This window comes from Centropristis striata, chromosome 14, assembly GCF_030273125.1.
Source record: "Centropristis striata isolate RG_2023a ecotype Rhode Island chromosome 14, C.striata_1.0, whole genome shotgun sequence".
NCBI lineage: Eukaryota > Metazoa > Chordata > Actinopteri > Perciformes > Serranidae > Centropristis > Centropristis striata.
The window spans coordinates 28,497,733-28,515,773 of record NC_081530.1 but is presented as its reverse complement, the minus strand read 5'-3'; the positions used below and the strand labels follow the sequence as shown (position 1 = coordinate 28,515,773).

At 36.6% G+C, this 18,041-nt stretch overlaps 1 protein-coding gene across 5 annotated transcripts in view; it reads left to right on the top strand.

Annotated features, from left to right (window-relative positions):
- The window catches only part of elmo1 (engulfment and cell motility 1 (ced-12 homolog, C. elegans)), a 140,533-nt gene that overhangs the window by 39,458 nt on the left and 83,034 nt on the right, over window positions 1-18,041 (top strand). For all 5 annotated transcript variants that reach the window (XM_059350704.1, XM_059350701.1, XM_059350703.1 and 2 more), the window contains exon 2: window positions 5,799-5,946. In XM_059350704.1, coding sequence (XP_059206687.1) covers window positions 5,869-5,946 — 78 coding nt within the window. In that variant the 5' untranslated portion in view covers window positions 5,799-5,868. The remainder of the gene's footprint in view (window positions 1-5,798; window positions 5,947-18,041) is intronic.

The following is an 18,041-nucleotide window of genomic DNA, read 5'->3' as shown; positions in this document are numbered from 1 at the left end:
CAGTCATGATGACATGAAGAGGATATATATGAAGACAAACACACACACACACCTGAGAGAGACTGTGTGAGACGCTGTTGCTCTGAAGTTGTTCCCTGAAGCGGTAGTGTGTGTCGATTGGAGGAAAAACATGTTGATCCAATGAGTGCTGGACCATTTGTAGCCCTGCTCATGGTGTGCTGGTGTGTTGAACCGCTGTGTCTCTCAATTACATTTGAGCCCATTTTTCAAGGGATTTACTGTGGCTTTCAGCAACGAGATAGGTGTGTGTGTGTGTGTGTGTGTCCATCAATAAGCCTCAAGGCCGTCCATCTCTGAGTCATCTGTACTTCTCGGAAGATGATGACAAGGTGCTCGGAATACACACACACACACACACACACACACACACACACACACACACACACACACACACTCAAAACAAAAGACAATCCTCAGTCAGAAGGATATCCTTATATTCTGACTTCACAAAGACAAACTTTCCTCTCTCTGTAAAGTGAAATTTCATTTTTATTACATATTGGGGCTTATTTTTGGACGTTTATGATTTTTCCCTTATGACAGTATTGCACGCAGCAGTTGCTGTAATGTGGGAACACAACAACATTGATCGCACACCAACCTCCCTGTTGGGTAATGGCGTCACTGTTCTCAGATATATCTTCGGACTTTCTGTACTACAGTTTCACGTTACTCATCTGCCAACAGATTCTGACGTAATAAGCTTATATATCGACTGATGTGTCATCCCAGTCAGTTTGTTACCTACACCAAGGAGGTCATGTTTTTAGCTCGGTTAGTGTGTCTTTCAGCTGGTTTACGGAAAATCTAGTGGGCCCAGGATGAACCCATTACATTTTGGGGCAGATTTCAATCACAGGGCAAGATGGAGCAGTTTGCATTCATTTGAAAAATTAGCTCCAGATCATATTTCATTGTTCACCTGATCTTGGAATCTCTTTGATGTCAAGCAAGTACTAGAAACAGCTATCAATGCTCTGAGCAATAATATGCAACACACCTTTATAACATCAATGTTGTTTCCACATCTCATGAACTCACCCAAGTTGGTAGAATCTCACAACCATAGACTGTCTACTGGCTATATTAGTTGTTGGTATGGTGTTAGCATGCTCACATTTACAAATAAGCACCAAACACAAAGTGCAGTTGAGGCTAATGCGAGATGTGAATGTCTTCACCAAATTTCACAACAACCAAATTGAATCAAATGGCTGTTGTTGCTGATGGAACATTTCACTCAGAACCACCAATGTGAACGTCACGGTGCCACTAGCTATTATGGTGCCACAGTTATTTCAAGTAATTCTGAGGGGGAACATAACCACCTATACCAAGGGGCAACCTCCGGGGTAGAAAAGGGAAGTCAGTGTGGAAGTTCGTTATATTTGCATTCTTTCTATTGGCCAGCAGGCTAATGATTGCAAATTAAGTCAGATTGTATAGACATTTATGAGAAAATTTGCCTACTTTTCACTTGATTTACATCCACAGTAAAAAAACATTCTTAAAGAGGTTATTCTTAAATATAACATGATTGTGATTGAAAGGTAGCTACCTATTGTTTCTTTCTATGTGTTTTGAGATCATGTAAATTAATAGTTACTTTTAGGTTGCCTAAAATATGTAGTTCAGCTTGGCGTTGAACTAAAAGACACTCCAAGGAGGATTATGGATGCGCCTTGCTAGCCAAGCTAGCTAGTGAGTTGCGTTGGCCTCCTCTTTTCAAGATTCACTCTCTTGTCCAAATTTGGTTTGTTTGGCTCCAAAAAAACCAAGATGGCGATGACCTAAATGCCAAACTCAAGACTTCAAAAACATAGTTTTTTACAGTCTAAGGTCCGTCCAAAATTTCATAGTAATCCATTCTGAAGCTTTTGAGATATTCAGATCGAACAAAAGACAATTAAATCTACAGAGCATGGGTAAAAAAAAATAAAAAATCTTGACAGTCTGTCCCAAGAGTGGCAGTTTTCTAGCTGAGTATTGAGAAGGTGGATAATCTGTGCATAGATGACTAACATGCTGTAATAGGGCTGTCAAGGAATAGTCTAAATTTGAATATGTTATATGTAGAATAGCACTGAATGAATCACTCATTCACACATTCTGTATGTATGTAACAAACGGTACGTCTTTTTGTCAGTTTTTATTCTGACATAGAATAAACAGGATGGTGCTGCTGATATTTTAAAACTATCCATGATTATTGTGTTTATCCTGATGCATCTGTCTCAGTGTTTTCCTCACATCTTATTCAGCAGATTTCTTCTCCAAGAATATATATATATATTTTCTCTGCATATGGCTGCAGAGGAAGACGTAAACAGAGAGAAATTCAGAGCTGCATGCACTGAACGTCACCGAAGGCAAAGGCACTCACAAAGTATTTAACATATGTTACAAAACCACTCTAATCTTCAATGAACATACACAGTCATATTTCAGTGATAGAAATTCAAAGCAGAAGGGTGGAGTGAGTCATATTTTGGGAGTTGTGACAAACGTGACTTGAGCATGACATGCTTCGGAAAAGAAAGATGCATCTCAAGCTATTGATGCAGCGGCTGCCATGGCAACGGGCCCTCGAAAAAAAAGGCTATGTGGATCATTATGGGGTGACTCACACACAACACCAGGCCAGTCTCATTATGTAAACTATCTTTAGATTATTCCTTGATCATCAAGCACACACACACTTCCACAGTGCTGTTTGCACTGTACAACAGCATTAATAGAGTCCAAACATGCACACAAAAACAATTCTGATCAGTGTTTTTGCACATACATTTCATCACTCATGCACACATGCTGTGGATATCAGCACTTGCACTATTCTGCTCACTACTTTTCTCTCAGGAATTACCCCTAGCCGGTCTTTTTGCATTATGGATTGAGATTAAATATGTAAACAGGCTTCTAAACCAGGAGCTAGGATGATCCAAGCTTTCTAGACAGGCTAGGGAGGTAAATAATTGATGCTTTCCTTAGTAGGTTTTGGGGCTATCTATGGCACATTTTCCACTTGATAACTGTGTGATTGTGGGTTTCATCAGACCCCCTGCAAGCTCACAGAAAGTGGCTTTACCCTGCTCCCCCTGTGTGGCTTAGAGTGACTGTGATTTGGCTGTTTTCCCACCATGGGACTTCTAACTGGCTTATTTTAGAAAGCCACGGGATTTCAGGGCAAGCCGTGTGCCTGTTCCTTTGTCAGATATCACAGCAGTCCTCCGCACAGGGACTGAAGACAAGGCGGGGCCACCCAGGGGAGTAGGTTCAATATTTGAGTGTGAGCGGAAGAGGAGGGAGTGTTTGTGCACTTGTAGCTGTTCGTGTGAACCTCATAATTTTGTCTGTTGAGCATGGTTGTTTATTTCAGTTGTGTTTTGACCAGTTAAGACATGGCAGTCTTTTTTTCTTGCGTCTTAGTACCTGTGACTCAGTGGAAAATGAATGTCAAACAAATGCATTTATCTCACTTTTCCACTCTGTCCCTCCTTGTTCTCTCTCTGGCCAAGACTTTGCTTCCTGTTTTTTAATTTCTTAAGTGTCTTTGCATTATATTTTTACTCCCTTATTTTTTAAGAGCACTTTCACAACCCAAATCAGTTTAGTTTGTCCAAATCAGAGTGAAATTGCTAGTTTTAGGTTTTTTTCTATTAAGTCTGGTTTGCTTTCATCGTTCAGAAATGTAAGCGGACCAAAGAAAAAAAAAGATTTGCAGTGTTAATTCTTATTGATTAGAAAGTTGTAAAATGTAAACACGGTAATTAACAAAGCAACATGGAGCTGAATGCACCATGAAATATTGCTGTCAACATTTTTTTTACCTTTACTCTGCGCTGATCTGTCATGCGCACAAATCTTTTCTCCTCCTCTCGAATGATTTTATAAACGTCATTGTTGTAGTGGACTTTATTCAGTAAGTAGCCCATAATCCACTGCTTTTTAGTTCATTTCTTGTAATTGGGTCAGATTACGTTCACAGTGCCATCGAACTGCACTAGGTTTTGTTTGGTTGTTTTGGTCCAAACCAGAGTACAATTGGATCATTCATAAGCTTAAGAAGGATATAACCATGCAAGAGTTCGATTGAGACAGATTAAACTTTGACTTATCAAAACACCCTGAAAGACTGATTTGGTCTTGCACCATAAAGTTGGGGGACTTGAAAGTCAGAAAAAAAGTTACTTTAAAAAGACCCTCACTGCCTGATAAACACCCACTCCTATCAAACATGCATCTTGTTATAAAGCAAGCTTCCAGTCTCTAAACTTTAGCCTGACAGATTCTGGATTTAGAGGCTGATACCAGTATTTCTATTTAGGAATTAACAAGGATCTGATAGCAATTATATACCTTTTAGTACAACCATACACCTTTTTTAGGCGACCAAAATATGCCTTTACTGTGAATCTGGGGTTACGCATTGGTAACATTACATAACCAACCTTGTTGTCATGATATCGACTTATAAACGGACATATGAAGTGTCTATGATAATAATAGGGGTATATTAGTCCAGCTTATTTATGTTAAGCTTTACTCCAAACCTAAGATGAGATATGTGGGTAATGTCATTTTGCTTAGACTTGACAAACCTTGTTCTGATTCACTGAAGACATTACAAAAATGTTTTTAAAGGTTGTTTTGTGCTCCCCGTGATGAATAAAGTGACCTTTATGTGTATAATTGGAGGAAGACTCCTTTAAGCTAGTGGAATTTGGCAGAAGATGAAGCTCTGTACTAGTAAACCTGCTTTAGTGGCTGCTGTCCTGCACATTTACTAGCTGCTGTGGCTAAAGTGCTGCTCCATCACTTCAGTGCAAGAAAGATGGAGCTCCCCTATCTCTCAAACTGCAGGAACTCGTTCACTTTTATTACTGTGAAAATGTCTAAAAGGAGTCAGATACTTCACTCTGGAAGTCACAACATTATGCTGCTGGGTGGTTTGTGTCTTTCCGCTGCGTTTAAATGACTGAACTGAGGCAAGGTCCTCGTGAAACCGAGTGGATCTTTAAAAAAAAACATTGTAACTTTTCAATTCACGCACCTGCTGTGACCTCATTAGCAGTTAAACTTTGATTTGAATTAAGCTCTCGAGTGTTTCTGCCCCACCGGCACATCCTAATGTTCTGTGTGTCAACAACTGCAAATTAAATTAGGCTACTGCTGGAAAAAGTTACCTCAGTTTGTATAATAAGTGGGTGTTGGATGTTGATTTTTGTATTTTAATATGAATTTAAGCGCCGGTATTTGCATGAAGTGTGACGCTGTTAAGGTCAAACATGACACAAGCGGGGAGCGTGTTCTCGCTGCAGGCTAATGACTAGACATGGCAGGTAATGCATGTGTGGTTTCTGTACTAGCACTAATGATAGACCATTATGCATTGCAGCTGAGGAACCTGACCTCAGATGGTGATGATGATATATGTTGATAGTGTGTATACAGTAAACCTTTAAATGTTGTATGAAAGTGAATTATTGGTTTCCGTTGTTCAGTTGCTTCTCCTGCCAATGTGAATGTACTAGTTGCTGATGAGCTGTCTCCAGAGTGCTTCACTGTACTCATGTCTTATGTATTTTTCAGCAGTGCCCTTGTTGACCTGTTTCCATAATCATATAGATTATTCTTTGCATTTGGAGAATGCTAATGCAAGCAAACAACTGAAATAACCAGACCAAACTCTTGACTAATGTGTCCCCTTTTCTGTCTTTTCTTCTCTCTCTTTTCTCTCATCCTCTCTTTGCTTCTTCTTCACTCGTGTCCTGCAGGTTTGAATGAGCTTCCTCCAGTTGTAGTGACAGAGGTGTGAGGCAGTGAGAGCCACACCACCCGTCAGCCATGCCGCCGCCGGCAGACATCGTCAAGGTGGCCATTGAGTGGCCGGGGGCCTTCCCCAAGCTCATGGAAATAGACCAGGTAGGTGTAAAACAACACATTTTATGTCCCTTTACAGCAGACCTGGGTGTTGGGCGGCCCAGAAATAAAAAATCAATACAACCGCAGTGCTTTTATTTTGAAGGTTGTTTACGTATATGTGCCTGCATGCATACCCACCTGCAAAGACTCGACTCTTTAACTGATAGTTCACTAGATTTATTTAAAATCGTAGCTCCATGAAAATAAAAATAAGACATTCATTGGTCAGCTTGTGAATCCACCGTAAGAGCTACGAGGTGGAAAACAATAACAAACATTAGCATTAGCACTTGAGCTAACAAGCACTTTTACTATAGTTAAGACAAATATAGCCACTAATATATATGACAGAAGAAAATAAACTTTAACAAACCTTGTGTCCTGTCAGCCAGCCACTATAGAAGCCTTTTTGATACTTTATATCAACTTTAAATTAATTTCGACACACTCGTTATTATTAACAGTTAGTTTTTCCTTTTACCGTTCCACCTGTTACTTCCTGTCACTACCTTTCAAAATTAAAGCACCGGTTTCACGCCTTTTCAAAATAAAAGCATCACAACATTGTAAAACACCTAGAAAATTTACAAACATGAAAAACAAGCTGTATCATATAAATACACCAATAGGAACCTTGTTAAAGGTAATTTACAGTTGTGTTTAAAATAAATGTAAAAGTGATATAGTGATTGGAGTTTTTACTATTTTTTACTGCTATATTTGATTTACTCCACATTAACAGTCTCATCATAACATGTATTCTTATCAGTAGCAGCTCAAAACCAGATAATTTACTGTATTTTATAAAGCAATTCAATTAATATTAAGCAGAATTTAGTTCAGAGTTTTGGTCCGGCCCCGGCAACCTTCGTGATATTGGTCATGTGGCCCCTTGGGAAAATTAATTGCCCACCCCTGCTTTACAGTCAAGACAAAAGCAAGCAAACATTTTATAGTGGCACGTGTACATGAGTTGTCTGAAAACAATATTGTGCAGTAATCTGCTGTTGTGTATACAGTGAACGTGGTTAAAATGTGTGTGTGTGTGTGTGTGTGTGTGTGTGTGTGTGTGTGTGTGTGTGTGTGTGTGTGTGTGTGTGTGTGTGTGTGTGTGTGTGTGTGTGTGTGTGTGTGTGTGTGTGTGTCTGGAGGGGGGAGGCGGATGTGATCAGGGCATGATGCATCTCTGCTTGTTGCTAACAATTATACTAATTACCAAAAGGAAGAGCCTTAATTAAAGATGTTTAACAGGCAACACAGCCACAGTATTGACATAACTTTGAAGACATTACTGTGCGTGTGATGGAGGAGGCTCTGTGATTAATGGCCTTGGAGTAAATAATCTGTAAGATTTTCATTAAATAAATGTCTGTAGAGTCACTATCTATTACCGACTGAGGTAACAGAACGGTGATTGAGCCAATTACTGAAAGCTCAACAGGCACACCCAGCAGCGGCAGTTGATCCGCCACCGAGGAGTTATCGCAACAGATTTTCTGTTAAACTCACATTTGTGTGAAGCTTGTCTTTTTTGCAGTCTTTGCCGACATGATAGTAAATGTTTCTATGGCGGAATGAAAAAGAAAAGAGCAATGACGCAACGAAACAAAGTGAGAGTCAAAAACACACCACTTATCGCCATTGGTGCCACCAAAGAGAATGAAATGGTAATCTTGAGACTGTAACATTAATATTGCACCATAAGTTATAGAATTTTGTTTTTATAGGAAAGTGACCAAGAAATATTTTTTTATGTGTTACATTATTTGTGGATCAGCCATGCCCAATTTGTTTAGATCATTATCAGAAAAGATCCATTTTGGATCCTGGATGTAATAAAATACCTGGAGTCATTAAGCTTGGAGGCAAACAAATCTCGCCTAGAACAGCAATGTACGAAACATTCAGGTAGAAGATTAATTACGTAATGGCTAAAATTTACTTTATTGGCTGTTGTCTGCAAGCAGTCAGAGATAATTTGTAAGTGAAAAGGAGGAACAATTTAGCTAATGCTTCAACTTTAGGAAAATCTCCCACTTAAACTTTTATGGATGTGAAGATGATATTTTACACTCAAAATCTGCCAAAACATTTCATTCTGTATCTCCTGTATTAAGGCAATGTAGTGCATAAAAGATGAGCTGTATAAGTAAGTAGTGTTCACCTTTTAATGCAATGTAATGATGCATATTTATTCATTAATTCATATCTAATGTTCTAGTTGTAGCTACAGGTTGTAAACATTAATTAGGCTACCTCGTGTTTCAGTTTTGGATTACAGAAATAAATTGAATTGATGTTTTTTTACTTTACTTAGATAAGTGCTAAAATTATAAACTGCTGTAAACCCTGGTCGATTTTAATATTTTCTTTTTTTAAATTCATTTTTCATTTAAAGCGAACACACATAAATATTCACATATATATATATATATATACACATATATATTTACACACATACATATATGTGTGTGTGTAAAATGCTTTGGATAAGTTGATCTTCGCTTTAAATGAAAAATGAACAAAAAAAAGAAAATATTAAAATTGACCAGGGTTTGTTTGTTTATATATATATATTAGCGAAGAAAAAATATAAAATACACAAATATATACTACTAACATAATCCTTCAACAGTTCATTTACCTAAACTCTTTACCATGTGGGTCAGTCCATCCTTTCCAACATATACATATGCATCACTCTCAAGTTTCATCTTAAATGTTTCTCCATTACAAAGATTCCATACATCACATTAAAGCAGTCTCCTGGTGTAGGTGGATGGTGACATAACCACTTTTCTGTTATGGTTCTTTTCTGGCCAGCAGCATTACTCACATGAACACATGTACATGAAAAGCCAGGAAGATGAGGTGGCATCTTACTAAAACGTTTTCCATGCTGTCTCTGATTGATTTCCAAACTCGCTACAATCCCAGAATACATGATAGTGATTTGCTCTCACAGCCGCAGACTCTCTGCCTCTCTGTATACTCTAGTGCTTGAATCTGACCAATTTAACTCTCTCCAAAACAGGGAGTTAGTATTATTTAGCATTTAAGTTCTCCCACTCCTCCACTGACGTTACAAAGTCATGCTCACTTTCCCACTTCTCTTTTATGGAGGAAGTGTTCACTCCACTTAATTCTTTGTACAGTTACCTGGCTCCAGTCGTGGAATATAACTAAGTACATTTACTCAAGTACTGTATTTAAGTACAGTTCTGAGGTACTTTTACTTTACTTGAGTATTACCACATTTGTAACTTTATACTTCTACTTCACTACATTTTAAGGGCAAATGTAGCTTTAGTTGAGATTCAAGATAAAAAAATGATCAACTTAAAGCAATTACGCATGTTTATAAATTAAACCACATTAAATATATTAAATAGTTAAAGTGAGCCCGACATTGACAGCAGTAAAATGCTGCTTACATAAATGCACCAATAATAATAATCTAATAATATATTTAGAACATATAAAACAATCTGAGTGGGGTCCATTCTGCATAACGATACTTTTGATACTTTAAATACATTTTGATGCTGATACTTTTGTACTTTTACTTAAGTAAGTTTCAAAGGCAGTACTTTTACTTGCTTTTACTTACTAGTGGAGTCATTTCACAGTTTGGTATTAGTACTTTTACTTAAGTAAGGGAGCTGAATACTTCTTCCACCACTGCCTGGCTCAGACACAGAGATAAAGACTCTTAATATACTAAACCCAGATATGACTTTCACATTCTGAAACGTTTCTGTAAGTATAATTTTGCAACTGGGAATATTTTCAACAATATCAGTGATATTTTTAATGCAATCTCTAGTATTACAATCCTTGTAAGTAAGAATCCTTAGCTTTCTTTTTACTTTTTTTACCCTTTTATTTGTCTTTTTTAACTCTAACTCTGTTTTGGATTGAGTTTTTATTAATATTTTATTGTTTTACTGTTTTAGTATTTTGTTTTCATTGTTTTTATTTATACCTATTTATATATGATTTATTCTATTTTAATAACTGTACAGCACTTTGTTCAACTGAGGTTGTTTTTAAATGTGCTCTAGAAATAAACTTTGACTTGACTTGATTTAATTTAAAATCACGATTGCCTGAGTAGCAGCTTCTTGGGGAGTGTGTGTGTGTGTCCACACACAGCTCCAACACAACTCCACAGATAAAGGTCACGCTGTATGTCAGCGATCAGCGGCGTCTAACAAACAGCCGAATGACATGCTAATGAAATAATGAGTCCAAACAATGCGCAGTGCGTGTGGGGGTGGTGACATGTTTACTGTTATGTTGTGTGATTACACATACAGTGTGTAAAATGGCCTGTTTTGTGTGTGTGTGCGTGTGTGTGTGCGTGACTCACAAATGGGCTAATGATTGTACAAGCTGTGAGTCACCGGAGCTACGGTTGCCCTTCTCAATGGATGAACCAGTGAATGAAACATTGAACTACGGAGTACATGTGCTTCTGGGTTTGCCAGCAGGTCATTAAGGCACTCAGGTGTAGATTTAGGATGTTGTTTCTGCTATTCAGCGTCGCCGAATCAGCTGTCTGAACGTCTTTAGCTCCAGTTTGGTCTTTCTTTTATCTTTAGGGAAGCCACCTCTCCTCCTCCCCTTCCTCCGCTTTCCTTTAATTCTCTTATCTCTCCCTGTCATCCTTCTCTTGTTCCTCCTTTCTGTTGCCTCCTCCTCCTTGTCCACTTTTACTTTCTCTTGTGTTTGTTCTCCCTCTCACTCCTCCTCCCCATCTTTTGTTGAAACTGTGAAACTTGCGCTGTGCCTCCTCCTCTCTTGTCCTCCGCCGTCGGCCCCCACCTCGTCCTCCTCCCTCTGCATCTCCTCTGTACAATAGGCCCCGCAGCAGCATATGGCTGTCTGAGTCATGCGATGGGGAGTGGGCTTCAGCTGCTCACGCCGTCTTGAGACCCACAGAAAGTGTGTATTTGTCTCTGCGTGTGTGTATGGGTGCGATTTTGTACACATTTTCTGTTTGTTTACGTGGGTGCAACTCTGCATAAGTGAAAATGTGCGTGGGCGTGTTTGTGAGGTTTACTTGTTACTATTCAGGCATGTGTGTGTGCTTAGACGTCAACATCTCTGCGTATGTGTGTCTACTTGTATCTATTTGTATGGGCATTCATATGCTTTTTTTCTGGCTTCTGTCTGTGCTCCTCAGCAGTGTGAGTTTAGATACATCTGTGTGTGTGTGTGTGTGTGTGCGTGCATACATCACAATGTAATTTGTGTATCTCTCCAAATACCTTCAATGCCCCGTAGGCAGGAAAGTCCGACATTTGTCTCAGAACACTGGGGAATTGGTACAAGTGCACAGTTGTAATAAGCATTTTATTGTTATTGTTTGTCGGAAATGTAATAGAGAACAGGAACAGGAGGACAAGGTGGAGGGGCCGTAGGTGTCTGCAGGTAGAAAAGTTTTGGAAACAAGCAAAAGAATTTGAGTCAAACTAAAGGGAAACAAACTGTGATTGTATTTTATACAGTGTTGTGTTAGGTTGTATAATTGTTGGAAAAAATCTTGATGGTTCCAGAAATGTCTTTGTCATGCCTGACAAAGTTTTGTGAAGAAGACATAGCTTCTTTAAAGCCGATTTTTAGTTTTTAGCCACTGGGGGGCAGTAGTAAGTAATCCATTAATTCATAATCGTTAGCTGCTTATCCACACTCGGGTTGTGGGAGGTTTGAGCCGATCCCAGCTGACATTGGCGAGAGGTGGGGTACACCTGGGCCTGGACAGGTCACCAGACTTTCACAGGGCTGACACATAGAGACAGACAGTCACACTCACTCCTACGATTTAGAGTCACCAATTAACCCTTTATCAGGCAAAGAACTATATTTGGTAGTTAGAGTCAGGTAATATTTCGAGAAAAGAGTTGCAAATTTACTAGATTAAAGTGGCAAACCTACAAGAAAAAAAGTCGCAGATTGAAGAGATTTAAAGTGGCAAATCTGCGCGAAAAAAGTTGCAGATTTACGAGAAAAAAGTGGGAAAAAAAGCAACTTTTCCCAGATTCACCACTATAAATCTCATAAATCTGCAAATTTTTTTCTCGTAGATTTGCCACTTTAATCTTGTAAACTTTTTTCTCAAAATATTATTTTCGTATGTTTTTTTTAAAACATTCTGGCAGTATGTAATATCCTCCAATATTCTCTAGGGTTGAAATTTGGAATTTGCAAGTATTTCAATGAGCGCCCTATTAAGGGTTAAAGTGGTGAATCTGGGAGAAAAAAGTTGCTTTTTTTCCACTTTTTTCTTGTAAATCTGTGACTTTTTTCGCGCAGATTTGCCACTTTAAATCTCTTACATCCGCAACTTTTTTTCTTGTAGATTTGCCACTTTAATCTAGTAAATTTGCTACTTTTTTCTCGAAATATTACCTGAAGTTACCAAATATAGTTCTTTGCCTGATAAAGGGTTAAACCTAAGTGAATGTTTCTGGACTGTGGGAGGAAGCCGAAGTACCCGGAGAGAACCCACGCTGACACGGGGAGAACATTCAAACTCCACACAGAAGAGCGGCAGGCCGGAGTTGAACCGGCGTGCCTCTTGCTGTGTGGGAAGAGTGCTAACCAACCCAGAGTTCTAACCAATACACCACAGCTATAACAAGCAGTGCTATATATACAGTTACACCTTTTATATCACTCACCCAACAGTAACAGAGCAACATTAACATCCATTCAGAGTTATGTCTGGGGCCACCAGATAATTTAAATCTTCATTCTCCTTTTTAGCTCTGTTTTGTTCTCCACCAACTCCTGAGGGAAGTCTAACTCTCAGCTGCTAAATGCTTTTGTCTATTTTTTGTCCTTCAGGTGTTGAGGTGTGGGTATATTAGAGCTTTTTCATTACAGCCCTATGAAAACGTTGAGAGACAGTAAATCAAAACACTATAGCTATGAAAAATGAATAGGATGAACGCTGTGTAGGGAAACTGCAGAGTTGAGTGATAATTCTCTGAGGGTGCATCACTATGAGCAATACTTTTTACATAACATAGTTAATGGTTCCATTAATAATATTGGAAAACCATTGGTTTTAGCAGCTTTAATAAACTTAGTGCTGACAGTGTTGGGGGGCCTGCTTCTCTTTTATTAGATTTCATTTTCCAATGTACTTCTCTTACAGGAGTGCATTACATTATATAGATTAGCATTAAGGAAAATCTTGTCCATGGCATAATTTAGCTTTTTTTTTCATTATTATTAATGTGTTTTTCTAATAATCTTCTTTAATAACTTATAGTTAGTATATTTATGGAGTACTGTTGTCCATTTTTTGATATGCAAAGTGCAAAGGATAACACATAAGTTGTTTTACTGCTGCAGAAATCCAAAATATTGATAAAATTATTCACCACCCTATTTTTTTATTGGTTCTTCAGGGGAATTTTAGTGCATGCATTGACTTAGAATAGCAGCAAAATTAAAAATGTTAAAGAAATTAAATAAATATGTAATAAAATGTATCCTTTTGTGTATTAATGGTTTATAATGTCTGTTTAACCCTTTATCAGGCGAAGAACTATATTTGGTAGCTTCAGTGGATATCAAAATGGGGTTGAGAAAAAAGTTGAAAATTTACTAGATTAAAGTGGCAAATCTACAAGAAAAAAAATCACAGATTTAAGGGATTTAAAGTGGCAAATCTGCGTGGGAAAAAAAGTCACAGATTTATGAGAAAGAAGTGGGGAAAAAAACAACTTTTCTCGCAGATTCACCACTTTAAATCTCATAAATTTAGTAATAGTGTAAATTTGCAATTTTTTTCTCAAAATACTTTTATATATTTTATGATATTTTATGAGCTGATGAAGTCGGTTTGCTGTGTAACGAGAAAGATGAAGTGTACTTGTTATCCTCCCTGGTAGAAAGGAGTTTTGTGTCAGATAACAGGAACTTAAGAGCTCATAGATGATATAGAATCACTAAACATCACATGGAATATATCATTTTTATTATATTACAGTTTACAGCTTTATTTTTCACGTTTCTGCATGTGCACAATGTGAATATGAGTAGTGGAGTTTAGTAAAGCCAACAGTAAGGGAGAGGGAGATGTGGTGGGAGTTTAGACAGGGAGATGTGATGGAGTAGAGAGGAGTAGATGGATGGTGGAGGTGGTGTAACTCCTGGATGATGTAAGGGTAGGAAAAAGCAATGTGCCTTTAGAGCTCAGAGGTAATAAGATAAAAGGAGCAGATGGAAGCCATTAGAGGAGGAGAAGAGAAACGAGTTGTGGAAGGGATAGCCGGAGAAACAAATTAATTATTATATTTTTTAGATCTAAATTAAACCAAACCATTCGTAATAAACTATAAAGTAAAACAGACTATGTGAGATGATATTTATAATTCAAATATTTTTTTTAACATGTGCGATTGAGGTGCTTCAACTGTAGCACTTGAATTAAAATAGCACTGTAGATTTTATTGGCCAATAAAGGCCCTATATATTTTCAGATATGAGCTGATATGGAAACTTTTTATAGTACATTTAATGCAAAAAAACGTAGCTTGGAGTGATTGAAGCTGTTTAATATATAAATATATATATATATATATATATATATATATATATATATATATATTAAACAGCTTCAATTTTTTTTTCAATGGTCAGCAATTGACTGATACAGAACAAACAGTACTATTTAACTTTTTTTTTGCTTATTCTTTATTTTCTCAGTGTTTATTTCTAGATTCACTTGACAATGTAATACGTTGTAGGTATGATTGATAATAATGTTAAATATTATTACTTTTGCATAGTTATATTGGTGCAATATCAGAGTTAGAGAATATAGTTTGATTGGTTCGCACCAGCAATACAGATGCAAGACATTTAAAGATTTAAATCCTTTTTTCCTTATTACACGTTTCGAACAGCTTTGCACATGTGATAATATATTCTAACATTTTATATTATTTAAGTAGCCACAAATTTAAATGCATTAGTTTATTAATATTACAATTTAAAACTGGAAATAGCTTTGATCATGTATGTGAAAAGGAATAGCTCCGAGCAATGCACAAGTAGTTTAATGTCTTTTAATGTATTATATTAATTATATTATATGAAATATTGCAAGCCTTTGATGTAACTTTGATGATTTAGATATGAGTAAGTTGCTCATAAAAACGTGACAGTAGAACTAAGAAATGTCCAACATTTGCAATATAAGTCTAGATAATTAATTTTCTTGCATGTTTGTAAAGCATATTATTGCATAATTTTCATATTTGATCACCATTTTATCATCAGAGGATTATATATGGTATTATATTATACAACACCATTCTACAGGACATATAGATGTATTGTTTTTGTTTATAATTTGATGATTTTTTTAAATTTTAATTTGGCTAAAATTAAATTCCAGGTAAAATTATCTGTTTCATTCTGAAGAGTCAGCTTTTTCAAAACCAACATGACATTTTTTTAAAAATGTTGTTTCAAAACAAAACTTCTCATCTCTTCTCTGACATGATTTTGACATCAGATAATTTGCTACCACTACACTTCATAGTGATGTTTGTTCAAACAGAGTATAACGTGTATAACTGTAACATGTATAAAAAATGTATTAAAATTAAACTGTGTGTGTGTGTGTGTGTGTGTGTGTGTGTGTGTGTCTTCATTTTCCTCTAATCCGTCTTCCTCTCTTCAGCAGTCACTCTCCTGCTCTCTCTCACTATTATCACCCGCTCCCCCCTTCCTGTGTTTGCTGTTGTTTTCCCTTCATCTTCTTCAGTCTGCATATTTCTCTTTTTTTCTCTTCTGTTCACATAAAAGCCTGCCTCTTCTTCTGTCACCTCTCTGCCTTTCTCTCCCTGTCACGTTACTGTATGGCCATCATCCTGCCACCATTATCTTCTCTGTGTAAATCTTCATCACTAGAGCTCCTGCTCTTTGAAGCCGCCTCTCACAATGCTTCGCACATTGTGGCTGTATACAGACGCTCACTAAATTGCTCTGTGCGAACGTTCGGGTGAGTTTTGTGCACATGCTTGTGCCAGTGTGCTTTGAAAAGCTTCTGTTTGGCACAGTGTGAATGAGAGTCCCCAAACATCCTTAAACACTCTGCTGGCTCTTAACATCAAGTGGTGGACTCAGATCTTTCACTTGAGTAGAAGTCGCTACAATATACTACCGTTTTAAAGGAGGACTCTGGAGATAGAAGTCGAGAGACTCACAAGACAGAAAAAATAACTTGATTGAACAGAAGTGGAGCAGCAGAGGCCGGCCATCCAGACTTTTAGTACTGAATATGGGTCGAGCTCCTCAAATGCTGGATTTCCCACAGTGCAAGTGGAAGTGCACTGACGCTTTGAGAAGTTTGGCATATTTTATTAAAAAGGGTGTTAAAACATTAGGATCCACAAAATAAGAGTTTAATATGTACCCAAACTCGAGTATCATATTGGCACAGATATCAAAAATATTTAAATCATAACCAGCCTCTGCATAGTTTTAAAAAAAGGTGCTATTTTAGAAACTGTTATATAATAATAATAATAATAATAATAATAATAATAATGCATTTTATTTATAGGAGCCTTTCAGGACTCTCAAGGTCACCTTACAATAAACTATTAAAAACAACAATGATAATAATAAAACCGCAATGGCAGTAATAATAAACAACAATAAAACAATTACAAATTAGAACAATAAACACAACAATGACAGAAATAATGAACAACACTAAAACAGTACAGAGAAAAAATTGTAATTTAAAATTATGAATATATTAGGGGTAAGCTAGTCTAAACAGGTGTGCTTTGAGATGTGACTTGAAGGTTGACAGTGTTAATATACTCTGTATTTTCATTTTATTTAACTTTATACTTCTACTCCACTACATTTAGATGCAAATATTGTACAACAATTTAAAGTGATTAGATATATTTTTAAATTAAAAATGAAGTCACTGTTTCCAAGTGGGGGTGCGGAAACATTGGTATATGTTATTCAGTATATGTCTTTTATAACAGAAGACACTGCATGTAATGAACAAATAGGCCAAACAAAAGAGAAAAATACTAAAACAAAATATGTATACTGATAATATTATTGTTGAATAATAAGACAAAAGTGACAAGGAATGTTTATAACAGAAGAAAGACTAATAAGTAATTTAAAAAAAGGAAAATATATTAAGAAGCTGTATGTTTGTACGGGCGTCCTTGGCATGGAATGTTTGGGAACTCCTGTATTAAGGAGTTAAAATAGATTATATAAAATAATCTGAGTGGGGCCATTCTGCATAATGAGTATTTTTACTTTTGATACTTTAAGTACATTTTGATGCTGATACTTTTGTACTTTAACTAAACTTTAACTGTTTTGAATCAAGGACTTTTACTTTTAGGGGAGTAATTTCACAATGTGGTATTAGTACTTTTCCTTAAGTAAAGGCTCTGAATACTTTTTACACCACTGCTTTTAACCATATCTGCTAAATCATTACAATGGTGATACCTTAGTCTTCTCCTGAAGTTGCAACAATACAATTGGATTTGAAGACCATATATTACACCATCAAAGCTACTTCACATTAATCCCAATATGATAGACACAAGCTTCAAATAAACAATGTTAAAAGAAGAAAACTGAAAGTCATTTGTTGGCCAGAATTTTGCATTTTGGGAATTCATGCAAGTGATTTTATTACTAAGAAGAGTGACTTTGTTCTATCAGACTTGTGTCTCTTACAGACAAAGAGAGTAATTGCTAAATAAAAATGTAAACAAAACAAAGTGTGAATCTGTATATTTAAATTATATATCTATGTGTATTATTATGAAAAAAACTAACATGCATTACTAAAGCAAAGCTGGCAGTTAATAAAAAATATCTGGAGAATTTTTTAACCATATTGGTGGGGGGAGTAAGATCATGCAGTGTAGTCTGTGTGTTCTTCAAGATTTCTGCACATTGTAATCACCATATCTGTATATTCATATTTCATACATTCCTTTTTGCTTATTCATTTGATCATATACTGTATTTATTGCCAAAACTGACCATTTTATTATGTGATGTTAATTATTGAT